The sequence below is a fragment of the Candoia aspera genome, chromosome 3 (genome assembly GCF_035149785.1).
Source record: "Candoia aspera isolate rCanAsp1 chromosome 3, rCanAsp1.hap2, whole genome shotgun sequence".
In the NCBI taxonomy this organism is placed as follows: Eukaryota; Metazoa; Chordata; class Lepidosauria; order Squamata; family Boidae; genus Candoia; species Candoia aspera.
The window spans coordinates 76,441,312-76,463,531 of NC_086155.1; the positions used below are offsets into that span (position 1 = coordinate 76,441,312).

General features: G+C 37.3%; 1 protein-coding gene across 1 annotated transcript in view; it reads right to left on the reverse strand.

The window, feature by feature from the left end:
• The window catches only part of ADGRL4 (adhesion G protein-coupled receptor L4), a 103,284-nt gene extending 85,578 nt beyond the window's left edge, over positions 1–17,706 (reverse strand). Inside the window, exons 1-2 of the mRNA XM_063298171.1 lie at positions 17,157–17,706; positions 15,846–16,010 (exon numbers count right to left, since the gene is read on the reverse strand). Of these exons, the coding sequence (XP_063154241.1) occupies positions 15,846–16,010; positions 17,157–17,283 (292 nt within the window). The 5' untranslated portion in view covers positions 17,284–17,706. The remainder of the gene's footprint in view (positions 1–15,845; positions 16,011–17,156) is intronic.
• Positions 17,707–22,220: the final 4,514 nt, after the last annotated feature.

Genomic DNA, 22,220 nt, shown 5'->3' on the forward strand with positions numbered 1-22,220 from the left:
CATATTTCTCTTAATGGAGAATAAAGATTTGGATTTCAGTCATTAAAGTATTAGATTTATGGTCTGCTAGGCACAGAGTGCTTGTTATTATAATATACGGAGCATGACTCTAACAAAAATGTAATGAAGATAGTATTTGGATTGTAATACGGACCTTTACTGAATTCTCCCTATCCAAATTTTCCCACAGATACTGGGTTTCTGGATGATTGCTCTTATTTGGAAGTTGCTATCAATGCAGTAGAAACCTGTTATTTTACCAACATCATCATTATTGTCATCATGCAATTTTCATTTTCCCCTAACTTGATTTCAGTGTACATAAGCACTTCTGTGCATTGATTAAGCATTGCATTGATTGAGCATTGCAAAACAAGCACTGATCTGCTCATTCAATTGCATCCAAAACCCATCAATGCATGCATAAGAAAGAAGATCGCCCAACAAGTATAGAAAACTGTTCCTGGGCCAGTTCTGGAATTAATTTTGGAGACTATCTTTATACAAGAAAGCAGCTGGACATGAGACTTTTAAAAACATTCATGTAAAAATAATAAATCAGAGCAGTGGACACCTATTCCTCCTTCCAGGATGCCAAGATTAATAATGTAGAATAAGAAGTACAGGAAGATATCTTGTCTTATTTTTGGCATTTGACAGATAAACTTAACTATGTATAGTCTTTGCTCCTGTCTCAATTATCTCCATCAGTAAAATGGTTACAGAGAATCACAGAGCTGGGAAAGGGCATCTGGGCCATTAAATCCAACCCTTTGCACAGTGCAGTAATCCAAATTAAAGCATTTCCTGGTGAGGGCTATCTAGGCTCCACTTGAAAATATACAGTAAAGGGGAGCTCACCACCCCTCTTTTCTTATAGTTCTTACTTTTGGGAAGTTTTTTAAAAAAACATTTAATCACAATCTCTTTTCTGTCTTTTATAACCATTATTTTGTAACCTGTACTCTGGTTGATACAGAACAAATTTTGACCTCCTTCCAGGTATTTGAAGAGGGTTATTATATGATCCTCGCTTTTCTCTTCTTAAAGCTAAACCTTAAACGTTTCTTTCATTTTTTTTCATAGATTTACTTTCCAGTCCTCTGATCATCTTTATTGCCCTTTGAACCTGTCCCAAACATTTGAATAGTTTTTCAAGCGTAGGGCCCAAAACTGGTTAAAAACAGTGAAGTAAGAACCAAATAATATTTCAATTACTTCCCATGATTTAGAAATTATCTTTCTGTTGATGCAGTCCATAATTTAATTTGCTTTTTGTCTGTAGCTACCACACATTATGTTGTTTGCAGTCAATTATTATTCCAATAAATGTTTCACAAGTGCTCTTGCTAAACTGGGTTTCCCCATTCTGTACCTGTGCATTTGATTTCTTTTTCCCAAGTGAAGAACTTTGCATTTGTCTTGGTTAAATTTTGTGTGGTTATTTTCAACTATTTTTCTAATCTACTGTTTCAAGAGGGTTTGAATATTATTTCCATCTTTGGGGGTATTTGTTATCCTACACAATATCCGCAGGTCTGATAAGCATTTCCTACACTTTTTAAATCCAAATCATTATTTAAAAAGATGATGACTACAGGACTTTGCAGGATCCATTTGATCCCTCACTCCACTTTAATGAGAAATCACTGACGAGCACTCTTTGAGTCTGAGTTTTGATTCAGCTATTATGCCACACCAGCCAGCCCATGCTTAATTAGTCTGCAAATCAGAATATCTTGGAATAATTTCTGAAATGCTTTCCTGAAATTAGGATTACCCCTACAGTTTAGTCCCACAGTTTATTAACAAAGTTACTCACTCAAAAAATAAGGTTAGTCTAGCCTGTAATTTCCAGTACATTTACAGATGTATCTCTTTATGATCTGCTTATATACTGACATCAAACTGACTGGGTCTGTAACAGAGTAGTGGAGAGATCTGGATTTGAAGGGCAAAAAGTGATTCAAAATGCATATGGGCAGGTATGTTGTAATTGTCTGGACCACCTAAAGCTGTTGGATCATCCTAGGCCTGCAGAGCTTCTCTTTGTAGCTGTCCTATGAACCTGGATAAATGCTATTTATTTATTAATTTATTTACATTTATTGGCTGCCCAACTTCAGTGCGCTCTAGGTGGCATACAAAACTAGAGAAAACATAAAAACAGCTAAAATATCAAAACAAACAGCCCAGAGTAAAATAATCTAATAAACAGCAAAATCAACAAAACAAAACAGGGGCCATTGAACAAATATTAAACATCAACTCCAGGCCTGGGACCAAAGCCAGGTTTTCAAAGCTTTCCAGAACCCTAGGAGAGAGGGTGCTGTCCTAACAGCCAGGAACCACGCTGAGACTAGTAATAGGTCTCTAGTGTTTTATTACTGCTACATAACAGAGAATCCTAACAAACTGAAGAAGCATGGGAAAAACCCAGACATATAAACCCCAAAGACTAAGGCGGGCCCGATCTGTCTCTCTTTGAATGGCCACCTAATTCCTCAGTACTACGCATGAGCTTTACAGCCTGGATGGGAGCCCCTTGCTCACCATCCTCACTCATGACAGGTGCAGTCCTTTTCTCTACGGTGATGCTGTTCTAGAGGGTGGGAGCCACAACAGAGCAGGCACCCTTGTTAGGTCCCACAAGATGGCAGTGTTTAATAGAGGGGACCTGGAGTTTGCTGGGATGTACTGGGTGGGCAGAAACAATTGGAGAAAGGCAGTCTCTCAGATATCTAGGCCCTACGCCATACAGGGCATTATAGGTCATAACCAGCACCTTGAATTGCACTTGGAAGCCAACTGGCAGCCAATGCAGCACGCATAGCAGTGGTGACACATGGGCACACCAAGAGGCGCCTGTTACTGCTTGCACCACTGCATTTTGAACCAGCTGTAGCTTCAAAATGGTGGTCCCCAAAAGCAGACCCATGTAGAGCACATTGCAATAATCCAGTTGTGAGGTGACCAGGGCATGAGTGACTGTCTGAAGGGCCTCCCAACTGAGGAAAGGATGTAACCGGCACACAAGATTAACCTGTGCAAAGGCCCTCCTGGCCACCTCCTGATTTGCCTCTGTCTTGGAGCCTGGCTCTGTGGCCATGACACTCTTTGTCTTTCTCTAACAGTGTTCTAGGCATCGTTTCTGGTGTTTCATCTCTTGGAGCTCTTTGGAAAACCAAGGAACACACAAGGATCAATGCACAGAGAGAGGCTGCATAGGAGCAGTCTGGTCTAGGCTACAGCCAAGACCTTGGCCAGAGTGCCTGATGGGTCCTTGGAGAAAACCCCAAGCTCCTGTTATGGAATGTGTCTCTGAAGGGAGGAGGTGATGTGTTGGATTTCAGTAATGCTGCTGGTTCTCAGGAAGGAGGGAGCAAGATAAAAGGAGACACAGTCCAGAAATGGAATGTGGGAAAACTAAGAGGTTCAGAATAGCCCCACCCTACAGCCTTCCCAGGTTATTTCCCCTTGGGTTAGTAAGGGTAGCTTTAGTCTGGCAAGAATCTGTCTATATGGTGTAAGCAAATAAAGAACTGAAGTTTGGCTGGATTGATGCTCTGAAGTTCTTGAGCTGGGCCTGATAGCTCCTCTGGAACCCAACAGGGTCCATCAGTCACCTGGGGTGGGTCAGCTGAATAGGCCCTCTCTATATTTAGCTTAAAGTGTTTCTCACAGGTACTCCATGTGTCTTCAAGTGCTCCTTGAATTATCATTTACCCTTTGAATCCAGATCTCCCTACAGCTGTAGTCTTTAGTTCCCTTAATTCTCCAGTCTCTCCTTGAAACTAAGGACAGTACTTGCCATTCTGCTCTAATCTGGCACTTTACCAGTTATCTGGGGTTTTTCCAAAATTATATATATATTCATTCAGACCATCAGCAAATTCCTTCAACATCTTAGAATGTGACTGATTTATTCCAGCCTTAACCGTTAGTTCCATGACAGCAGCAGAGATAGAAAGTAAGGCATTAGGTGACCCCTCCTCTAGTTTTCAGCATGAAAGAAGCAATTTGGTGGATGTATCCAACTCCCTGACCATGTTTATGTCTGTCTCAGTTTCTGTCCTGCCCTTCATAGTTGACTAGCGGAGTGCAAATACTCTTGTTTGAGAAGACAGAATCCTAATAAAAGCTGGGTAGCCCTGCCTATTCTTTTTTTCTATTAGTATTTTTCCATCTTTACTGAAGAAATGGTATAGTGATTTTTCCCTATTTTATGGAATTTATCTAAACATCTTTGAGTTGCTTTAGCATCCTTTGCCAGTTCAGCTTACTTTGAGCTTTAGGTTTTCTGACACCATCTCTGCTATCTGGGAGTGTTGACTCCTGGTGACTGCCTGGACAAGTCCCTGAACCTTTCTTGGCAGTGTTTTCAGAAGTGGTTTGCCATTGCCTCCTTCCTAGGGCTTGTTGTTGCAAAAACAAGAGCTTGGTATCTTGGTAACAAATGTCCAACAGTGACTAGCCCAAGGTCACCCAGCTGGCTTTGTGCCTCGGGCAGGACTAGAACTCAGAGTCTCCCGGTTTTTTTCCTGGTGCCTTAACCACTGCACCAAACTGGCTCTACAGTTAACTCTAAATAATATAAATTAATATATTATATTCCATATTGGGTTTTCTCTCTTAATAAACATCAATAGCATGCTGATTCTTTTTAACAGAAGATATGTCATAGCCAGTGTGAACTTTTTCTATTTTCTTAGAAACGTTTTTTTTATTTTGGGTTTGGGACAATGTGATCTGCAGTTACAGTCATCATTTTTTCCCTTGTTTAAGTCACAGTTTCTTCCCAAGGAATCTAGAATCAGAAATACGTATTAAATCAAGAAATATGCTAGTCACTGCTAGAGCTTATGCCTACTCTTAAAATAACTTGTTTAGATGGCTGCCCATGTGAATAGCTTTCATTATGAATAAAGCATCAGACCCTTGGATATCCACCCAAGCTATTTTTCCAAATTGCAGCACCCATTACACAGCTGCCTCTAAAATATACACAGATTGGATTCAAATGTTTGAAAGAAAATAACCATTTATTTGGTGGTGGGAGGGGGAGACTTTCAGTAAGTTTCATTTTGTTGTTGTTGTTGTTGTTGTTGCAAAAACAAGAGCTTGGTGTCTTGGTAACAAATGTCCAACATTAAATCATAACAAAAAGACCCAAGTTCACATTCTGTTTGTGTTACAGAAAGCTTTTCTGCATGTATTCTGCTGTCTGAGTTTAAGTTTGTATATTTGCAGATGATCTAAACCATCTTCTGGGTTGTTTTCATATACTCTTCAAAGACTGCCTATGCATTTTTCTCATAAATACACAGTTCTAGGTGATTCCTAAAAAGATATTCAGGCACTTTTAAATGGTATATATGATAGGGAGGTATGTTTTAAAAAATCAATTTAAATGCAACTTAAATGAACCCAAATTTAGTTTTTCCCTTAGCCTTGGTGACTTATATGTCCTAACTTCCTTTTTTTTTGCAATGTGACCCCTAGCGTGTCTTTTAAGGGGCGATGCATTGCATTTTGCCACAAAACAGTTATACCTCTCTGACATAAACCATTAGTTGAATGCTATGGGACTTCCACAGGAATATGGAAGAGGAATTCAGATTATGACAATAGGTTTCTCCTCTATATCCATGTACTGTCTAAAGGCTTATCCCTGCTGCCAGATTGCCCTGTCACTAATACAGACCAGCAACTACAGGTCCAATAAGTCCACCCACATGAAGGAATGCAATTGCCAATCACTTGCATAGAAGATAAAGGTGGTGGTGGTGATGGTACAGCAGCAGGAGAGTTGTCCAAAGGGAGGACATTTTACAGGCCTGGCTGAATAATCTAAATCTGCTACCAAAGTATCTTAGGTCAGACAGGATTTTCTTAGAGTCAAGCTGGCATGAGTACAGGACAGGATCAGCTTAAGGGTGCAGGGCAGATATGCCCTAAATCAAAGACTTAATATATGCCTCTGTACTTGTGATATATACATATATATATACATATATACATATATATATATACATATATATATATATACACATACATACATACACACATACATACACACACACACACATACATACACAAACATACGTACATACACATACATACATACACACACACACATACACACACACACATACACACACACACATACATACACACACATACACACACACACATACATACACACACATATACATACATGCATAAATACACACACACACATACATATACATACATACACACACACACGTATATATGATAGGGAGGTATGTTTTAAAAAATCAATTTAAATGCAACTTAAATGAACCCAAATTTAGTTTTTCCCTTAGCCCCGGTGACTTATATGTCCTAATTTCCATTTTTTTGCAATGTGACCCTTAGTGTGTCTTTTAAGGGGCAAACACATACACACACACACACATAAACATGCACACACACACAAATACACATGTATACACACACACACACAAAGACACAGTCTCTCTCTCTACACACACACACACACACACACACAGAGCACTAAATGCTGATATATTTCCATCACTCCTAGCATCAGCTGCAGCAATCTTCACAAGGGAAGTGCAAAGTAGTTCTGTTCTGTTCAGATCCTAGTTCCACACCACAGCTAATTAACATTTACTGACTGGCATTCCTAACAGAAATACAACTTCATGTTAATATGTAAGATACAGTTAAGATAATAATGGCCAGATGAAAAAGATACATTAAAGAACGATAACAAATGAGCAAACCAATGTTAGGGCTGAGGGAAAAAATGCTTCTTCCAAATGTTGCTTTTACTAGGGAGGATAGGAAAGGACAGTTCTTTGAGTGAGTCAGAAGTTTGGGTGAGGAATAAATAAATAAAATAAATAAATTATTATTTCTCCACCAGACTTTTGACCATGCCCCTCCAACACTGCAACTTCAGTTGAGCTCTTCATAAGATGGTCTGAGAGGCTCTCTATTTTATTTCAGCATAGACATGATAGCTTGTTGTAGTGATAAACTTACTTGGCTCTCCTTATTTACCAAATCTGAAAGTCAAGGCCAAGAAAACCACTTCCAATTTAATTATCTGAAGAAAAATCATTTTAAACAGCTCATATATTATAGGTATTAACTGATGGCAGGACTCAAATGGCACCAGCAAATACAGTAATTACAGCATCAATAAATTTATTTATTTGATCAAACAAATGGAAGCTAATTCTGGGCAAAGGAAATAATATCTTCCTAATTCTATTAAGACGCATTAGGAAAAGGATGTGGGCCAAATAAAAGCAGAATGATTAAAATAGACTGTATGGTGACAACCTCATGAAAAATGAATTGGGAAAGCATAACTAAGATGGTAAATCTTAAAAACGGGGAGAGTTATAGAATACATAATAACCTTAACCTTGGACAATTGGAGAACATGATTATAAAAAAAATATGTTCAGAATGTAATGAAAACATATTCTGAAATCCTACTGTTCTGTATTTTCTAGTTACAATGGTCTGGAAAATAGTATGATGTTACTACAAGCTAGCATAAGTCCTAAAGTCATCACATAAAAACCTTCCTCATAGACAATGAAGTTTAGTTTCCTCATATTCTAGCAAAACAAAACCAACCATTTCCTTTCCATCTTGTGCTTTCAGTTCCTATTAACATCACAGTTCATGGTGAAACAAAGATACTAATCCAAACACCTATAGCTTCTTAGGACCTTCTAATCAAAATGTAGTGCCACTTAATTCAGTTAATGGGCTACCAGTGTCATAAAAACAGTTTAGCAAACTTATCAACATGCAGTGTACTGTACAGGATTCTGCAGATGACATTCCTTGGAGTAAGGACCTAAACGGAGCCCTCTCTTTTAGTTTAGGTGGGCAGAGCCTCTGGAAGAGGTTGTCCCAAAGATACCCAAGCCCTGAGTCATCAGCAGCTTCAGGAATGACAACCAGCATTTTGAATGGCACCCAGAAGCTTACTGGTAACTAAGTAGCAATATTACATGGATAAACCAACTAGTGAGAGTTGTAGTGGTTAGGGCATCAGGCTAGAAACCGGGAGACTGTAAGTTCTAGTCCCACCTTAGGCACAAAGCTAACTGGGTGACCTTGGGCCAGACACACACTCTCTCTCTGCCCTAGGAAGCATGCAATGACAAACCACTTCTGAAATCTTGCCAAGAAAACTGCAGGGGCTTGTCTAAGCAGTCTCAAGGAGTCAACTTTAACTTGAAGGCACCCCCTCCCCCCAAATAAATAAAAAAAATAAGTTAAAAAAATTGACTAGTACTTATAAATACCTGAGCTGCTACATGCTGGATCAGCTATAGCTCAAGGGCAACCCCATATAGAATGCATTACAGCAATCAAATATAAATAATTTAATCAACAATACCAGTCAAGATCAGGTCAAACTGTTAAACAATGAAATTATTTTTCATATATTGTAGATGGTACCATAAAGGACTTCTTAACTGCAACAGTATTATTCCCCAACGTTTTCCCCAGTTTCCCAACAGTGGAGAATAGGAAGGGAAGTGTTGGATCAAAGCAGCAATCCATCATACTCTGTTTCCTTTTTCCAACCAGATTTCTAAGGGAAGCCCATATGGAAGACATGGAAATATCATTATTTTCATATGATGCTCAGTGTTAACAAATATTTATAAGGATAATGTGTGGTCTATAATCATGGATTTATGGACAATATATCCATCAACCACAAAGCTTCCCTGCAATGTGGAGAGGTCACTCTTCTATTGTGGCCAAATAAACATAATAAGTCTATGTGATGAGATTTTAAGTTGCTAGCCACTTCCATTCAAAATCTGTTATAGCAGATTTTTTTTTTAAAAAAATGCAGTTTCAATCAAAACAATTTTTCATCACCTATGAAAAGTAATATGATTCAGCTTTATGGCAGCTTTGAACAATCAAGCTATTGTTTACCACCTAGGGACTTGAGAGTGATATTGCTTTAGCTTTTATGAATGCATTTATTGCTTTAAATAAATGCATTCTTTCTGAATTCCTTATAATTGCCTGCTCTTTGGGGATTCTGTCACTGTGATCCAGCCTTACTGTGGAACATTATATTTCCACTTTGCCATCACCCGTCCTTCCTTCTCCCATTTCAAAAATGTCTCAATCAATTGCTTTTAGAGTTTATTCTCTGTGTATTCTTATCTTTCCAAAACTCCCAACTACATCCTCCTTTTTCATTGCTTTAAAATGTTTTTATTGTGGTTTCACTATATATTATTTTATTTACTGTAAGGTGCTGAAGCTGCACTGCTTAGGAGTGATATATGAAGAAGCTATAAAAGAACTGTTACTATTAATATTTGAGCATTTTAGTGAATCATGTAATTATACTTTAGACAGTCTGTAAAATACATCTTGCCTTTCACCACTGTGTTCTTGCTCTACAACTGCAAATCTCAATGGGAAGCATAAGAAAACTGACTGGCATGAGAAAGTTTAATGAGAAAGTTGACAGAAGAGAAAATATATGATGCAGTACAATGCTAAACATGTTTGCTTGGAAATAAGTCTCACTTAGTTTAACAGAGGTTCCTTTTAGGGAAGAAGGTTGCCTTAAATCATGTATATTTCCTTTCAGCTATCTGTTATGCCTGTAGAACAGACATAGAGTATCCTGCAACCTCTAGGTTTGGCAAGTAACAACATCCTATGAATTCATATTGGATCCTCAGTTGGAATAGGATCTCAACCTGCCATGAATCTGCCCCAGTGCTTCAAGAATCTTAAGCAAAAGTTGAACAACCTTTTATGTGTACGGATTCCTCTACTCTAGCTTCCCATCAGCTTCACCTTATTGAAAAATGTGACTGGTTAAATGAAAATCTGAGCTTTCATTGTTGCATAGCAGAGACATGAAATTGGGGCACTTTCTGCCCAAATAATGGTGTTTTGTGCAGAATTTTCCAGATTCTTCCAACAAATCCTAAGGTCTACTATGATGTGCTTGAAACTCTTCCCTGACCCTACAGTTATGAAGGATGAAAGAACTTGTGATAATGATGCCTTCCTCAAACTGCTCAGATAAGTTAAAATTAAACTTCCATAGACTCCATACCAGCAGAGCACGGAGTATCTTGCACCATATTGCACTTTGCATTTCTTAAATAATGAATTGTGGATAAGATGAACTATTCAAGCAGATGGGTGAGATTGGTTGCTGCTTTCTGTTAGCTTGGAACACTTGTACATTAAAAACCTTAGGAGTCTTTTGGTGTAGTAAAGAAAGGTTGGGAGGGATATAGGCAGTGGTGTCTGCAGGAGTGGATCGATGACATCAAAATAGTGGGTACAACTGGGGTGATCAAAGATCTGTCCCTTTTTTTACATGTGGGTGATGCATGCAACACATAATATAAAGGGGTGGGGCTTTGATCATCTGGTTGCACCTGCTAGTTTCATGTACAATGCCTCGGGCCAGACTTTGCCAGAACCAGTCTGTAACCTGAGGCTAAGATGAAGTGAACTAAGGTAGGCATTCAGCCAACATATTTCTCATGCTAGAAAGATCATAGCAAATAGAATTTTAAGAGCTATTCCATACCAGTGTCCTTTTTCCTTAGTATGAACTACTTCAATTGGTAGTAGCCCTCCAATGTAAATCAAGAGAAGAGAATTCTATCCCATCTTTCTCCTTCTAAAGTTTTCCTTGAAAGTCAGAACGTATCAGTGATCTTTAGGAATACCTGTTGTCCAAGCACTTTTGAAGGATTAAGTTAGCAAATGTAGTGTTCTGTTGTAATTCATTTCCTCAATCCCAGCCAGGTTTTAAGGGACATCTCTTTAGAGAAGTAAGCTGGTCCAGATTTTGGAATTAACCAAGGAAAATAGGCTAGAAACTAGGACAAAGGAAAAAGAAAAGGGCAGAAGAAGCTTGATCTCTTTGGTACGAATAACATTTGCTGCAATATCTCTCTGATTTTGGCATCTTTCTTCAGTATTCACGTTTGTGAGATGGGTGGCCATATAAATTTGATAAATAAATAAATACTTCAAGAGACACAATAGAGAAGTCTGCTACAGAGAATAGATACTGGTGCCCATTACTCACAAATAAAGCAAGAAACACCAACAGCAAAGTACTGTGATGATTGAGAATTGTTTCAATCATGCATGTTAATCATTTGATGACTACAGCATAAATCTGCAATTTGCACATGCCAATGTACCTACTGTAGTTTCAAGAACACAGACCAAACGTTCATACCATCTCTCAAATACCAGGACACTCAGTTCTTACAGTTTTGAATGATTCAAAGTTAAAGGAAAGTAACTGGATTGGTATCTGAAAGCAGAACAGTTATCATGCATGATATCAATGTCTTTATTGTGTAGGTCTCACACATTATATTGTGGGTGTGTTTCAGAATGTATGCTAAATGTTGTGAAATTTGTTCTCTTAAAAGATAGCTTGAGTTGTGGAATTACTTCTGTGGAATTACTTCTAAAGCAAATACAATTGCTTTGCATTTGGGAAGGAGAGGTTTTCAGAGACCTAACTACATTTGAATTAAAATAGGCCTGACTACCCTATTCCTGATGTCTAGGAAAGCTGCTTCTATTTTTCAGGGGAGATTGATTTGTTTTGTCAGAGTGAAAATTGTGATTGACAGTTGCAAGAAAATCTGTGACTATTGTATCTCCACTCTCCCTGTTTGCTGGGCTCTGTAGAACAAACAAATCCACTTCATTGTCCTGACATATTTTAGAAAGTTAAAATAAATACTATGATCAAACTACTAGTTGAATATTCTGCACTGTGCCATCCCTACAGCAAATTGGCAGTCAGCAAGTCAAAAGATAGACAATCATAAAATAGTAAAACTACAAAACAGTCTGTATGTCAGTTCTTTTTTATCTCTAATATGGGGAAAAGGAAGGGAAAAATTCCAAACATTGCATTTCAGTTAGATTCTTTGTCACCAACAGTTATCCAATGGTATCTGAATAGTTTTGGATAGGGATTAAACATAGCACTAATTCCATTTTTATGCAATTTAGACCTGATTTATATTCATACCTAGAGAGCCAGTGATGGCTAAGGCATCAGGCTAGAAACCGGGAGACCGTGAGTTCTAGTCCCGCCTTAGGCACAAAGCCAGCTGGGTGACCTTGGGCCAGTCACTCTCTCTCAACCCTGGGAAGGAGGCAATGGCAATCCACTTCCGAAAACCTTGCCAAGAAAACTGCAGGGACTTGTCCAGGCAGTCTCCAAGAATTGGATGTGATTGAACAGATTAAAAAAACAACAACTCATACCTAAAACCGTAATTGTAATTTACAGAAGTGGTTCAATCCCCAAATATACAACCCTAAATCTGACTCCTTCTCACCCTTTTTCACATCCAGCATAAGTTCCTATTCTTGAGTTTGGTTCATCATCATCATCATCATCATCATCATCATCATCATCATCATCATCATCATCATCATCATCATCATCCATTGCCAGCCTGCTGTAATAGTTTCTTCAAAAGAAAGCTTGTCTTTGCTCATTTTATATATGGCAAGAAACTCATTAGGTTTAGATGTCTATTTTTTACTCATCTGTTGATAGCTTTGGGAGAATAGGGCCATACTTCTTTGGCCTCATAATTACAGCATTACTGACCCACCCATCCTTTCTATGAAGCAAAGACAGGATGACTGGAAGTCTTGTGATTTAGTACTTTGATAACTCTCGGAAAAGGTTCAAGAATTTTCCAAATGAATTCTGGAACTAGATCACACACAATTTGTGGAATCTTTTCTGCATCTTTATTTCAGAATTGCATGATCTACTTTCTCTTGATAGTCATATCTTACATTCAAATGAAATTAAGCGAAAAGCTCTTTGTGATCCTAAAGTGCTGAATTGCCTACAAGTACTTTAGTTCATCTTCTTCTCTCCTTTGCTACCATTCTGCACACGTCCTGGAAAAAGTAACCTTAATTTGATTATGGATTTTGTATATGTGTGTTTTATGGAAGAGAGACAGCACACACATTGATGTACATGTGTATTCTGTTGTGAAGATCTGACTATACATAAACCACAAGACATATGTGAACATTCTCAGGATTCACATTCTGGGTCATTGGGAAAGATTTTAAAAGTATTGCAGGAGCCCTAGTGATTTGGCAGCAATTTAACTCCTTGATTTTTAGATCCCACCTGCTGCAAGGATAATAAAGCTCTATGTTACTCAAGCCTTTTCCTGTCACTGTCATTCTTGAGAATGCAGATTGCAGTTACTGGGCGGGATCCGAAATGGCCAAAGCACAGATTCCCAAAGCTATCAGCAGAGGTTTCCCACAAAAGGAAGCGCGTACAGAAACAATCATCCTGCATGCTGCTCTTAATAGTTCTTGGTAAGCACTGAGTCCTGGAAGGTGAAGCACAAATGACAAAGATTGGCTCTTTCTGCTCAAGTAGAACTGAAGCTTTACTCAGGATCCAACTCTCTTGCTTTTTTCAACAGTTAAGAGTTGGATTTATAACTGAATATGCTTAGAAGAAGTTAAACTGATAACTGATCTTTTCTTTACTGTCACAAATTCTTTTTTTCTTTCCAAAGGTTGAATTTTACTTTTGAAAGCAATAGCTCCTGTAGCTTCTTTGATTATACCAATAAAAAAATGCCAGAGTTAGAGTGGAAAAAATGAGTATTTAAATAACATCATTAACAATATCATTAAAAACTAGCTATTACTGAACAGGTGCAAAATTGTTAAATTGATGCTAATAACAGTAACAGTGGATGTTACCACCCATCTAACTAATATGCTTTCACCGTGGGTGCTATTTGGGGAGCTGAGACTCCTGTGAGCACATGAAAATGAATCTGTGTTGATAGAAGAATAACTGCTAACAAAGATTATCAATTAAAATGAAGCAAGCATTTATCTCTACAACAGTAAAAGCCCTTCCTATGAAAAAAGGAAGGGGGGGACCCAGACCACAGTATCTAACATATCATTAAGTCAAAGCATTGTTCCACATATTTTAGCTTCAAGCTAATTATTATCCTGACTGTCTTTTAATCCTTCCAAGATCCTATCCAATTACAAAAAGATAGCAAATATGTTCTTAGAAGACAGACAATATTAACCCCAAACTGTTACTGCCTTCTAGAAACATTTTTTTTTCTTTTAATTTTAAAGTGCTGTATTATCCAGTTCTTAGACATAACATTTCCTTGCTGCAGGAAGTGTTTCTTTTAGTTAAAATACTTCTTAAATTGCATTTCAGTACAAAATGTTTAAGGAAGCCAACAAAAGGAAAATAATAAATATTATTAATAATATTAATATAATTAATATTATTATATATTGTAATTATATTATAATTAATATTACAATGGTATCTAGCTATCCTAGATCCTTGGGAAGCATATGATAATGAAAAGTACCAAATCCAGTCAGAAATACTGGGTGCTGATTTGGGGTACTTTTCACTTGAAAATCTGGATGTTTGTACATCCCAAGTATACAACAACACTGTTGGCATTTTGGGATCTAGTTTTCTATTAATGGAGGGGGTTGAACATAAACAATAAAACAAGACAGCAAAAATGCAGTATATTGATTGATACTCTTGAGAAACATTACCATAGAGCAATGTTTATTATAATTTGATAGAAGGTATCATGAACATAACCATGAGAATGAGCATTAATTTGCCATCCATTTGTATTTATAACAGATTATTTTCCATATGTGTTATATTGTCTTGTAATACGTATAAATATGAATATTTAATCTGTGTTTGTATATTGGCAGTTTAATAGCTGTAATAATGAAATGTTGAAAAATGTGCATAGAACCATAGGCTAATATTGCAATCCTGTAAAAGCTTATTCAGTAAAGATGACTTTACTGAATAGTTTGGGAATTATGTGTGAGTAAACATGCATAAGATTGACACATTAAGCTTCTATTAAAACTCAGGCTCACAGATAAAATCTTTCATTAGCACTAAAATCTAAAAAGGAGCCAACAAATAATTATCCCTGTCCAGCATCTTCCTTCTTAAAATTATTTGAAAGCAAAGTAACAGTGAATAAGAATTTTGCAGGTAACAGTTGAACAAACAGGATATAATTTCCAGAAAACCGCCATTATAAAATATAATTTTCATTGCGATTGAATTTTTGGTCAAGTTAACACTCAACTCTCCGTGCTTACAGATAAGTGTTATTTGGTCCATTCATGGTTTGAAAAACAAGCTTATACTGTGAAATGCTTGTTTGTCACTAGCGCTAATGGCATCAGAAGGTACTACCTGAACTCTCGAATTAAGCATGTGCTTGCCTGAGCAGTTGCACAAGACATAAGAAATGCATGAATTCAGGAAAAACTACATTATAAAGCTGGGCATATTTTGAAAAATTCAGAAAACGGTTCAGAAAAATTGCTTTAGACTCTGCAGGAACACAGCATTTCCCTCTTACCAAAGACAGCAGCCCCATCCTTTTTCAGGCTTCTGAGTGAGCCTGAAAAGAAGGGATGTTCCTGCTTTAAAAGCCTCTTTAATTTTAATGAATTTATGCCTGAAGCAATGGTATCATTTTTCAGGTTTGCATGGAAATCTAAAAAATCTGCTTTAAAAACAGGTAAATGCTGTGCTTGCACTTGGACAGGATCCAATGCATTTCTTCCAAATGACTTTCAAAGGGTCCACAGCTCTACAATATTACCCATATAACCTTCATATAACTACATTTGGTGTTCTCCCATAAGGTGCCTGATGAAATTACAAGGCTGTCAAGTGGAGGAAAAGATACCAAAGAAAGCCAGTGCCTTACCATAGCAACCTTCATTGCCATCTGCATCTATCCCAGGTCCGGTGAATCCTGGGCTACAGTAACAACCATGGATTCCATTGCGAACTTCACATTTTGCATGCTTGTGACATAGGTTGGTACAGTTCTGGAGGCTGTAGCAACTCTCCAGCAGGGTGGAAAGTAACACTGAAGGGAATGAAAATCAAGTGTTCGTGTTAAGAGTAGAGCAGATGCTGAATTTTAAAACTAGTTCTATTTAAATAGGGTTGGGACTTACTAGTATGAACTTGAAACATCCTATTCCCAAGTACAAAATTGCCAGTACTAAACTTTTAAGCAATCTCCTTAAAAATAGTTATATATTTGAGTAAGCATTTTAAAATATTTTTCATTAAGAATGTATTATCTCTTGTCTTATCTTACATTGCTATTTTCCTAAGAAAGAATCCTAAGAATTCTTTCTTTTCTTTGTTATATATATATATATATATATATATATATACACACACACACACACACACATACATACATATACATACATACATACACACACACACATATACACACACACATATATATACACACACATATACATGTGTGTGTGTATCCCCACACATACATATACAAATATATGTACACATTTTTGCTTGTGAGTGTTGGTATATAGAAAAAAGAATGATAGATGGACAGTCTGATTAGGAGCAGTCAAAAACACACTCAGTGGGACTGAGTGGACTCCCAAGTGTTTTTAAACTATAGCCCAATGATCAAGAAATGATTGGGTAAACCCAATTTGTACAGGAGAGAACTTATTTACCTACATACTGCTTTTCCAGATCACAGTCCTAATGATAAGTCTAAGATTAATTGCTGCATGAAAAATAGAAACTGCTTTCTTGAATAATGATGACCAGAACTACAGTAATAGACATATATTTTAAAGGTTAAGATTAAATAACTTTGTAAATATATTGTTGAACTTGTTCACACCCTCTGTGCTATTATAATACATTATTAATATTCTTTCCTGCAGAGAACTTAAGTTTTTTTTAAAAAATCTGGCCATTTATAAACAAATAAATCTTGGTTGGCTATGTTTTATTACAGTACAATTTCTCCTCCAGATACAACAAGAATGAATTCATAAAGGTTATTTGCCATCACTTCCGTGTAAACAGGCTTTCATGCTAGTTCCTACAGATACTAAAAATTTGTTGCGCTTGTCAAATGTAGCAACTGCCATAAAGGGACCTCTGAATTGCTATAAGAACCTTGTTTCTTTCCTAACTCTAGTATAGTTTTAATCTTCATTTAGAAAAGGAAATCACCTACCTAAAACCAAGAGAAGCTTCATGGATGGTGCGTCTGTGAAGTGCTCAGTCTCAAGTTCCGTTGTTACAAATGCAGAAATCCTGTTGGACGGTGTATGCTCATGTGCCAAACATCCACACATGTTCATTACAAGACCAAAGCCCTGTAAAACTGCTGACTTTACGATGACATTTATCCTCAGATATGCTTTTTCAGATATTTTAAAGAAAGGGCAAGGTAGGTTCAAATTGTGAATAATAAGTTGGGAGATAAAATAAAAGAATTATATAGAAAGGCTAATAGAATAGATGGGAATGTTGCATTCAGCATGGAAGGTGGGTACAGAAGTTGAGATGTTAAGGACTGTGGAAAGAGCTATAAACCAAACTGCTTGGAAATTACCTTGGCCTTGGAAGGCTATGGAGAAAAGCTTAGAAATAAAAACAGGGGGCAAACCAGGTGCCAGCTTATTATCACCCTTTTCTGAAGATGGTTGAGCATATCAAAACTCTAGCATTCCCAAAGCTTGTGAAATCTGCCTGCTTCTGTCTTGTTGATGACTTTCCTTAGGTATCCAAAATATCCCAGCTGCTGTATGAAATTCTGTCACTTTAAGAGCAGCAGCATAAGGAGGTACAGGAAATCCACTAAGATTTCTTTTGTGTGGAAAACAAAGATGTAAAGTTCTGGAAGGAAGTAGGCAGGAAACTGAATGTGCAGCAAAGAATTTCAGGGCCAGCAGGGAAACTTAAGCAGGGAGGAATATGTTAAAACTCTAAAGGAGGTGACATCACAATAATTAAGAGATAAAAGGAGCAATGAACTATACTATGGGATAAGGGGAGTGGGAAACAAGAATTTTGTTAAACCAAAGGAAGAATGAAGAAAAAAATAATGCAATCTCTTTATCTCTGCTTCATTATTTCCTGTTATAGTCTATGTTCTGTGTGATTTCTCTGAAAGCTTGCTGTAAAGCTCTTCCAATATGATGTAGTGAAATGTCATTCCCTACATAAGGAAGACTTCATTGTTTCTATTACAGCATCATCTTCCACAGCCTTGATTGAACTGAGGCTTACTACAAGTAAGATTTAGTGCTCAAGATTTCTTGAGAACATCTTTCAGTGTTTATCTGAAAATACTATATAAAATCAATATATGAGATGAGGTGTTCTGTGTGAATCAGGCGGTTCTTTCTCACAAAATAGACCATTGGGTATAGTTTCAGCTAAGTGTAAAAGTCATGGGAAGTCTTACCAGATATTCGTAACCTCCCTCCCATGTTACTTTGAGGAAACTCTTCAAAAGAAATTAAATCCAGAAGATCTTGGTCTGACAGAAATATCAACCCTCACTCATGCTCATGGGAAAGAATCTTCCCCCTTTTGGGGTATATTCAACCTCACTCCATCATATTCCATGCCATTTTGCTGTGTTTCTCTACAAAAGAAGGCTACAGAAAGGGAATCAGTATTTTTTTTCTCTTGCCTAGCACTCTCATGCCATGTTTTGTTCATTTAGGGCATGTTACACAAGTATCAATAGCAATAAAGAGCAGCAGGAATGCCAAGAAGATGCAGAAGTAGGAATCTGATGAAACACTGATCTCATAGATGTCCAATAATTCCAGTTTTTGATACCTGCTCTGCCTGGACAATGGCTGACTAAAATGAATGCCCAGACTTCTAAAACCATCTAATTTGGTAGGATAATTTTCTACTCTGGTGATCTCAGGAAGAATTCACCAAATCATACAAAGGTTGCCAATATTTTTTTAAAGACAGAAGCAGACCAAAGCTTCCAACTTTTTAAAGCTTTAAAATCTTTGTGCCAGTAGTGAGCATCCTCCTGCCATAAATTCCAGTGGAAATTGATTCCCAAATTCACTCCCAATAGAATTGAGGCATTCATTCACTCACTCACTCACTCACTCACTCACTCATGTATTTATAAATAACTAGAATCTAAACTGTTTATTCAGAGCCAACTTCCTTAGCTTGTCCAGTTTTACATGAAAATGTACAACTGGCTGTCAAACCCTTTTCAGGTAAGGGGATATTGTTATTGGGTGATTTACACATTTATAAAATGAATTGATTCTTTTCAAACTTGTCCTTTCATTCCTTGTTATCTTTTTGAAATTTGTTCTATACTTCAGAGAAAGGAGAATATATTTATATGTTTCTGCTTGAGAATATTCCCTTGTATGTTGAGGTACAACCCTAGATGAATTTTTAGTATCTATATATGTAGACATATTACTCCTAGATATGAGGGATTTCCAACCCTCCACACCTTCCAATCTCACGTTTTAAATGGAAAAGGACTTAAGTGGCTGTTCTTACTATTAAAGTCACCAGAATGTGATGGGCACCTTTGTACTGAGGCTATAGCATATGCAAATACCAACAGCCAATCAGAATTTGTCTTTCCTGGCCAGAAAGGAAGCAGAGATATTTCAAGCAGTGTTCAGGCATTGGTTAGTAAATACTATTAAAGCAAAATCCAGCTGCTGCTGCTGCAGCAGCTCTTAGTAGCTGTAAATGGGACTTTCCCAAATCCAATCTCCTGCCCCCCCAAAAAACAACCCACAAACAAACAAACAAACAAGAACCAGAAATCAAGATGAAGAATGTTCTGATCTGGCACAATTGCATGTTCACAACAATTGCACTGAATAATCGTTGGAATAATCAATCCCTATCATGCCTTGAGAAGGCCTTAGGTTAGTCTCTGCTTGACTCAGTCTGTAGTGTGTGCTATGAAGGGAAATTTGTTCAGTGTTTTAGTCTATAACAACTCTCACTTCCATATAACAAAGCAGGCAGAAACATGTCCATAGACATAGCCAATTTCCTTTCTTCTTCTTCTTTTTTTTAAAGCAAGCATTCTTTCCTCACAACAGATCACATGCTGCCCACTATCTTTCCACCAGTATTTCCACATCCTGAAATTCCTCCATCTATTTTCTCATTTTAGTAAACATTTTACCAAGGTGCACAGATTCATTTACTTGCTTTCATTTGTTGCCATCTTGTCTAATCGGAATTGTTCACTCCATTTCCCTTGTCATATTTTTCAGCTGTATTTCACCATTGTTTTTGAGGAGTGACAAAAAAAGAAGAAAGAAAACCGCATAAGAAGTTCATAGGTGGAAAGGAGGGAAAAAGAAGGATCTTGATGAGGAGCTTAGATGAGCCAAGAAGGTAGGAAAGAAAGGTGAAAAGCAGAGAACAGCAGGAAAGGGGTCAGCTCATAAGACCATTAAGGATAATACAAGAAGCTTACATCAGATGTAGCAGGCAACAGAGAGCTGGCAGAGATGACAATTTAGGAATGTCACAGCACTATCTTAATGGAGGATTATTTTCACAACAGATTAGTGGCAAACCTGAATGTTGAGGGTATCAGCAGGAACCTGAAGAAAATGAGGTTGCAATAATCAAGGATGAAGAAGATGATGGACTTGACAAGTTTTATATTTCTGTGGTGAGAATGAAGAGGAAATGGAAGATTTTAGAGACATTTGGGAGATAAAACCACCTGGATTTAGTGATCATATCTACCAGCATATAGGGATAAACAGTGGAGTGACACCTGAGAAGGGACCATAGAAAATGTGAGAAAAATGCTTTTAAAATCGGCTGTATTACCAAGTATTTCTTATGGCTCTGAAATCACAGTCGGGGGAAAAAAAAACTTCCTGAGTGAAAATCAGAAAATGTTAAGCTTTTCTCTATAATAAAATATAGAAAATAAGCAGTGAAATGCTAAATCTGCATTTCATTACGGAGGTAAAAGATGTAACGATAATCAATCCTGCCAGCAGTAAATCTGAGACCCTAAATTCCAGTTTCACAGTGGCACAAATTCTAACATCAAACAAAATTGACTAGCATTTGTCTTTTCTCAATCAATAATCTGCAAAACAAACAAAAAACAAAAGTGCCAGAGAAAAAGTGTGCTACTGAAAGTCATATGCAGTTACATTTGCATTTAAAAAGCCTGCATAAAGGAAATGTATGTGTCAAAGTATGGAAGTATGGAAGCTTTTTTTGAATTGCATTAAAAAAAGGTTTCTTGAGCAATTTACAATAACTGTTACATAAATTATGGGATGATACAGGGAAAGCCTCCATATGTTATGGAATATTGCAAAGGTAAACTTAAATGTGATCTATTTTTTTTTCAAAAAAGCAGACCCACAGAATATAACTGCTGGACAGCAAATAGTAAACAGGATTTTCAGAGATTTGTGCACTCATTGTAACACTATTTCAGATTTGTCAGTTCTGTATTTACTTAGAAACAATCCCCATTATATGTAAGTGCATAACATTGTACAGTTATTCTTGAACTATCAGGACACATGGTTTCTGCACCACAGTGTTTTAGCATATTGTATATGCTATGCTTTGTAGGGTTAGTTCCTGTGGATGGTGCACTGGAATTGTTCCATTATAGGAACAATGAGGGGTCTGTGGGGGGAAGGTGTCAAAAAAGTCAGGATGGCACTTTTGACCACACAGTTGAAAACCTGACCCTTTTTATTTACACTGCACATACGACCCATGTAAAAATATGTGCCGCATATAAAAATGGGGCAGGCTTCATTATGGCTGCCATTGTTGACCCCCCTCCCACACACACACACCTTGGGAACAGTGATATCATCAGCTTATCAGCTTACCTCCTCAAGCTTAGTTGCAATCCTTACTTTATCTGGGGGAAGGAACAACTCTCTATTTTTGTGAGCTCTCCTTTGTGTTTGAATGGGCAGTTAAGACTCCTTTAGCTTTACTAAAGGTTGGTCCTTGGAAGAGATAAAACTCGTTGGAGCTGAACATGTAATGTCCCTACATGTCCTTTTCTTGTAAATCTGTCTGCCCCAATATGGGAGTGGGACGGCTATTATACTGCACACTTTTGCACCCTATCCATATGTGTATAGGGACACTAAATTGATATGGATCAACATAGCTGCCTGCCTTAGGACTATTGGGATTATAATGATTCACCATTAAAGATGCTCTAGTGTTGACCTCAGCTCCTAATGACTCTTGAACATAGTTTTACTATTTTCTG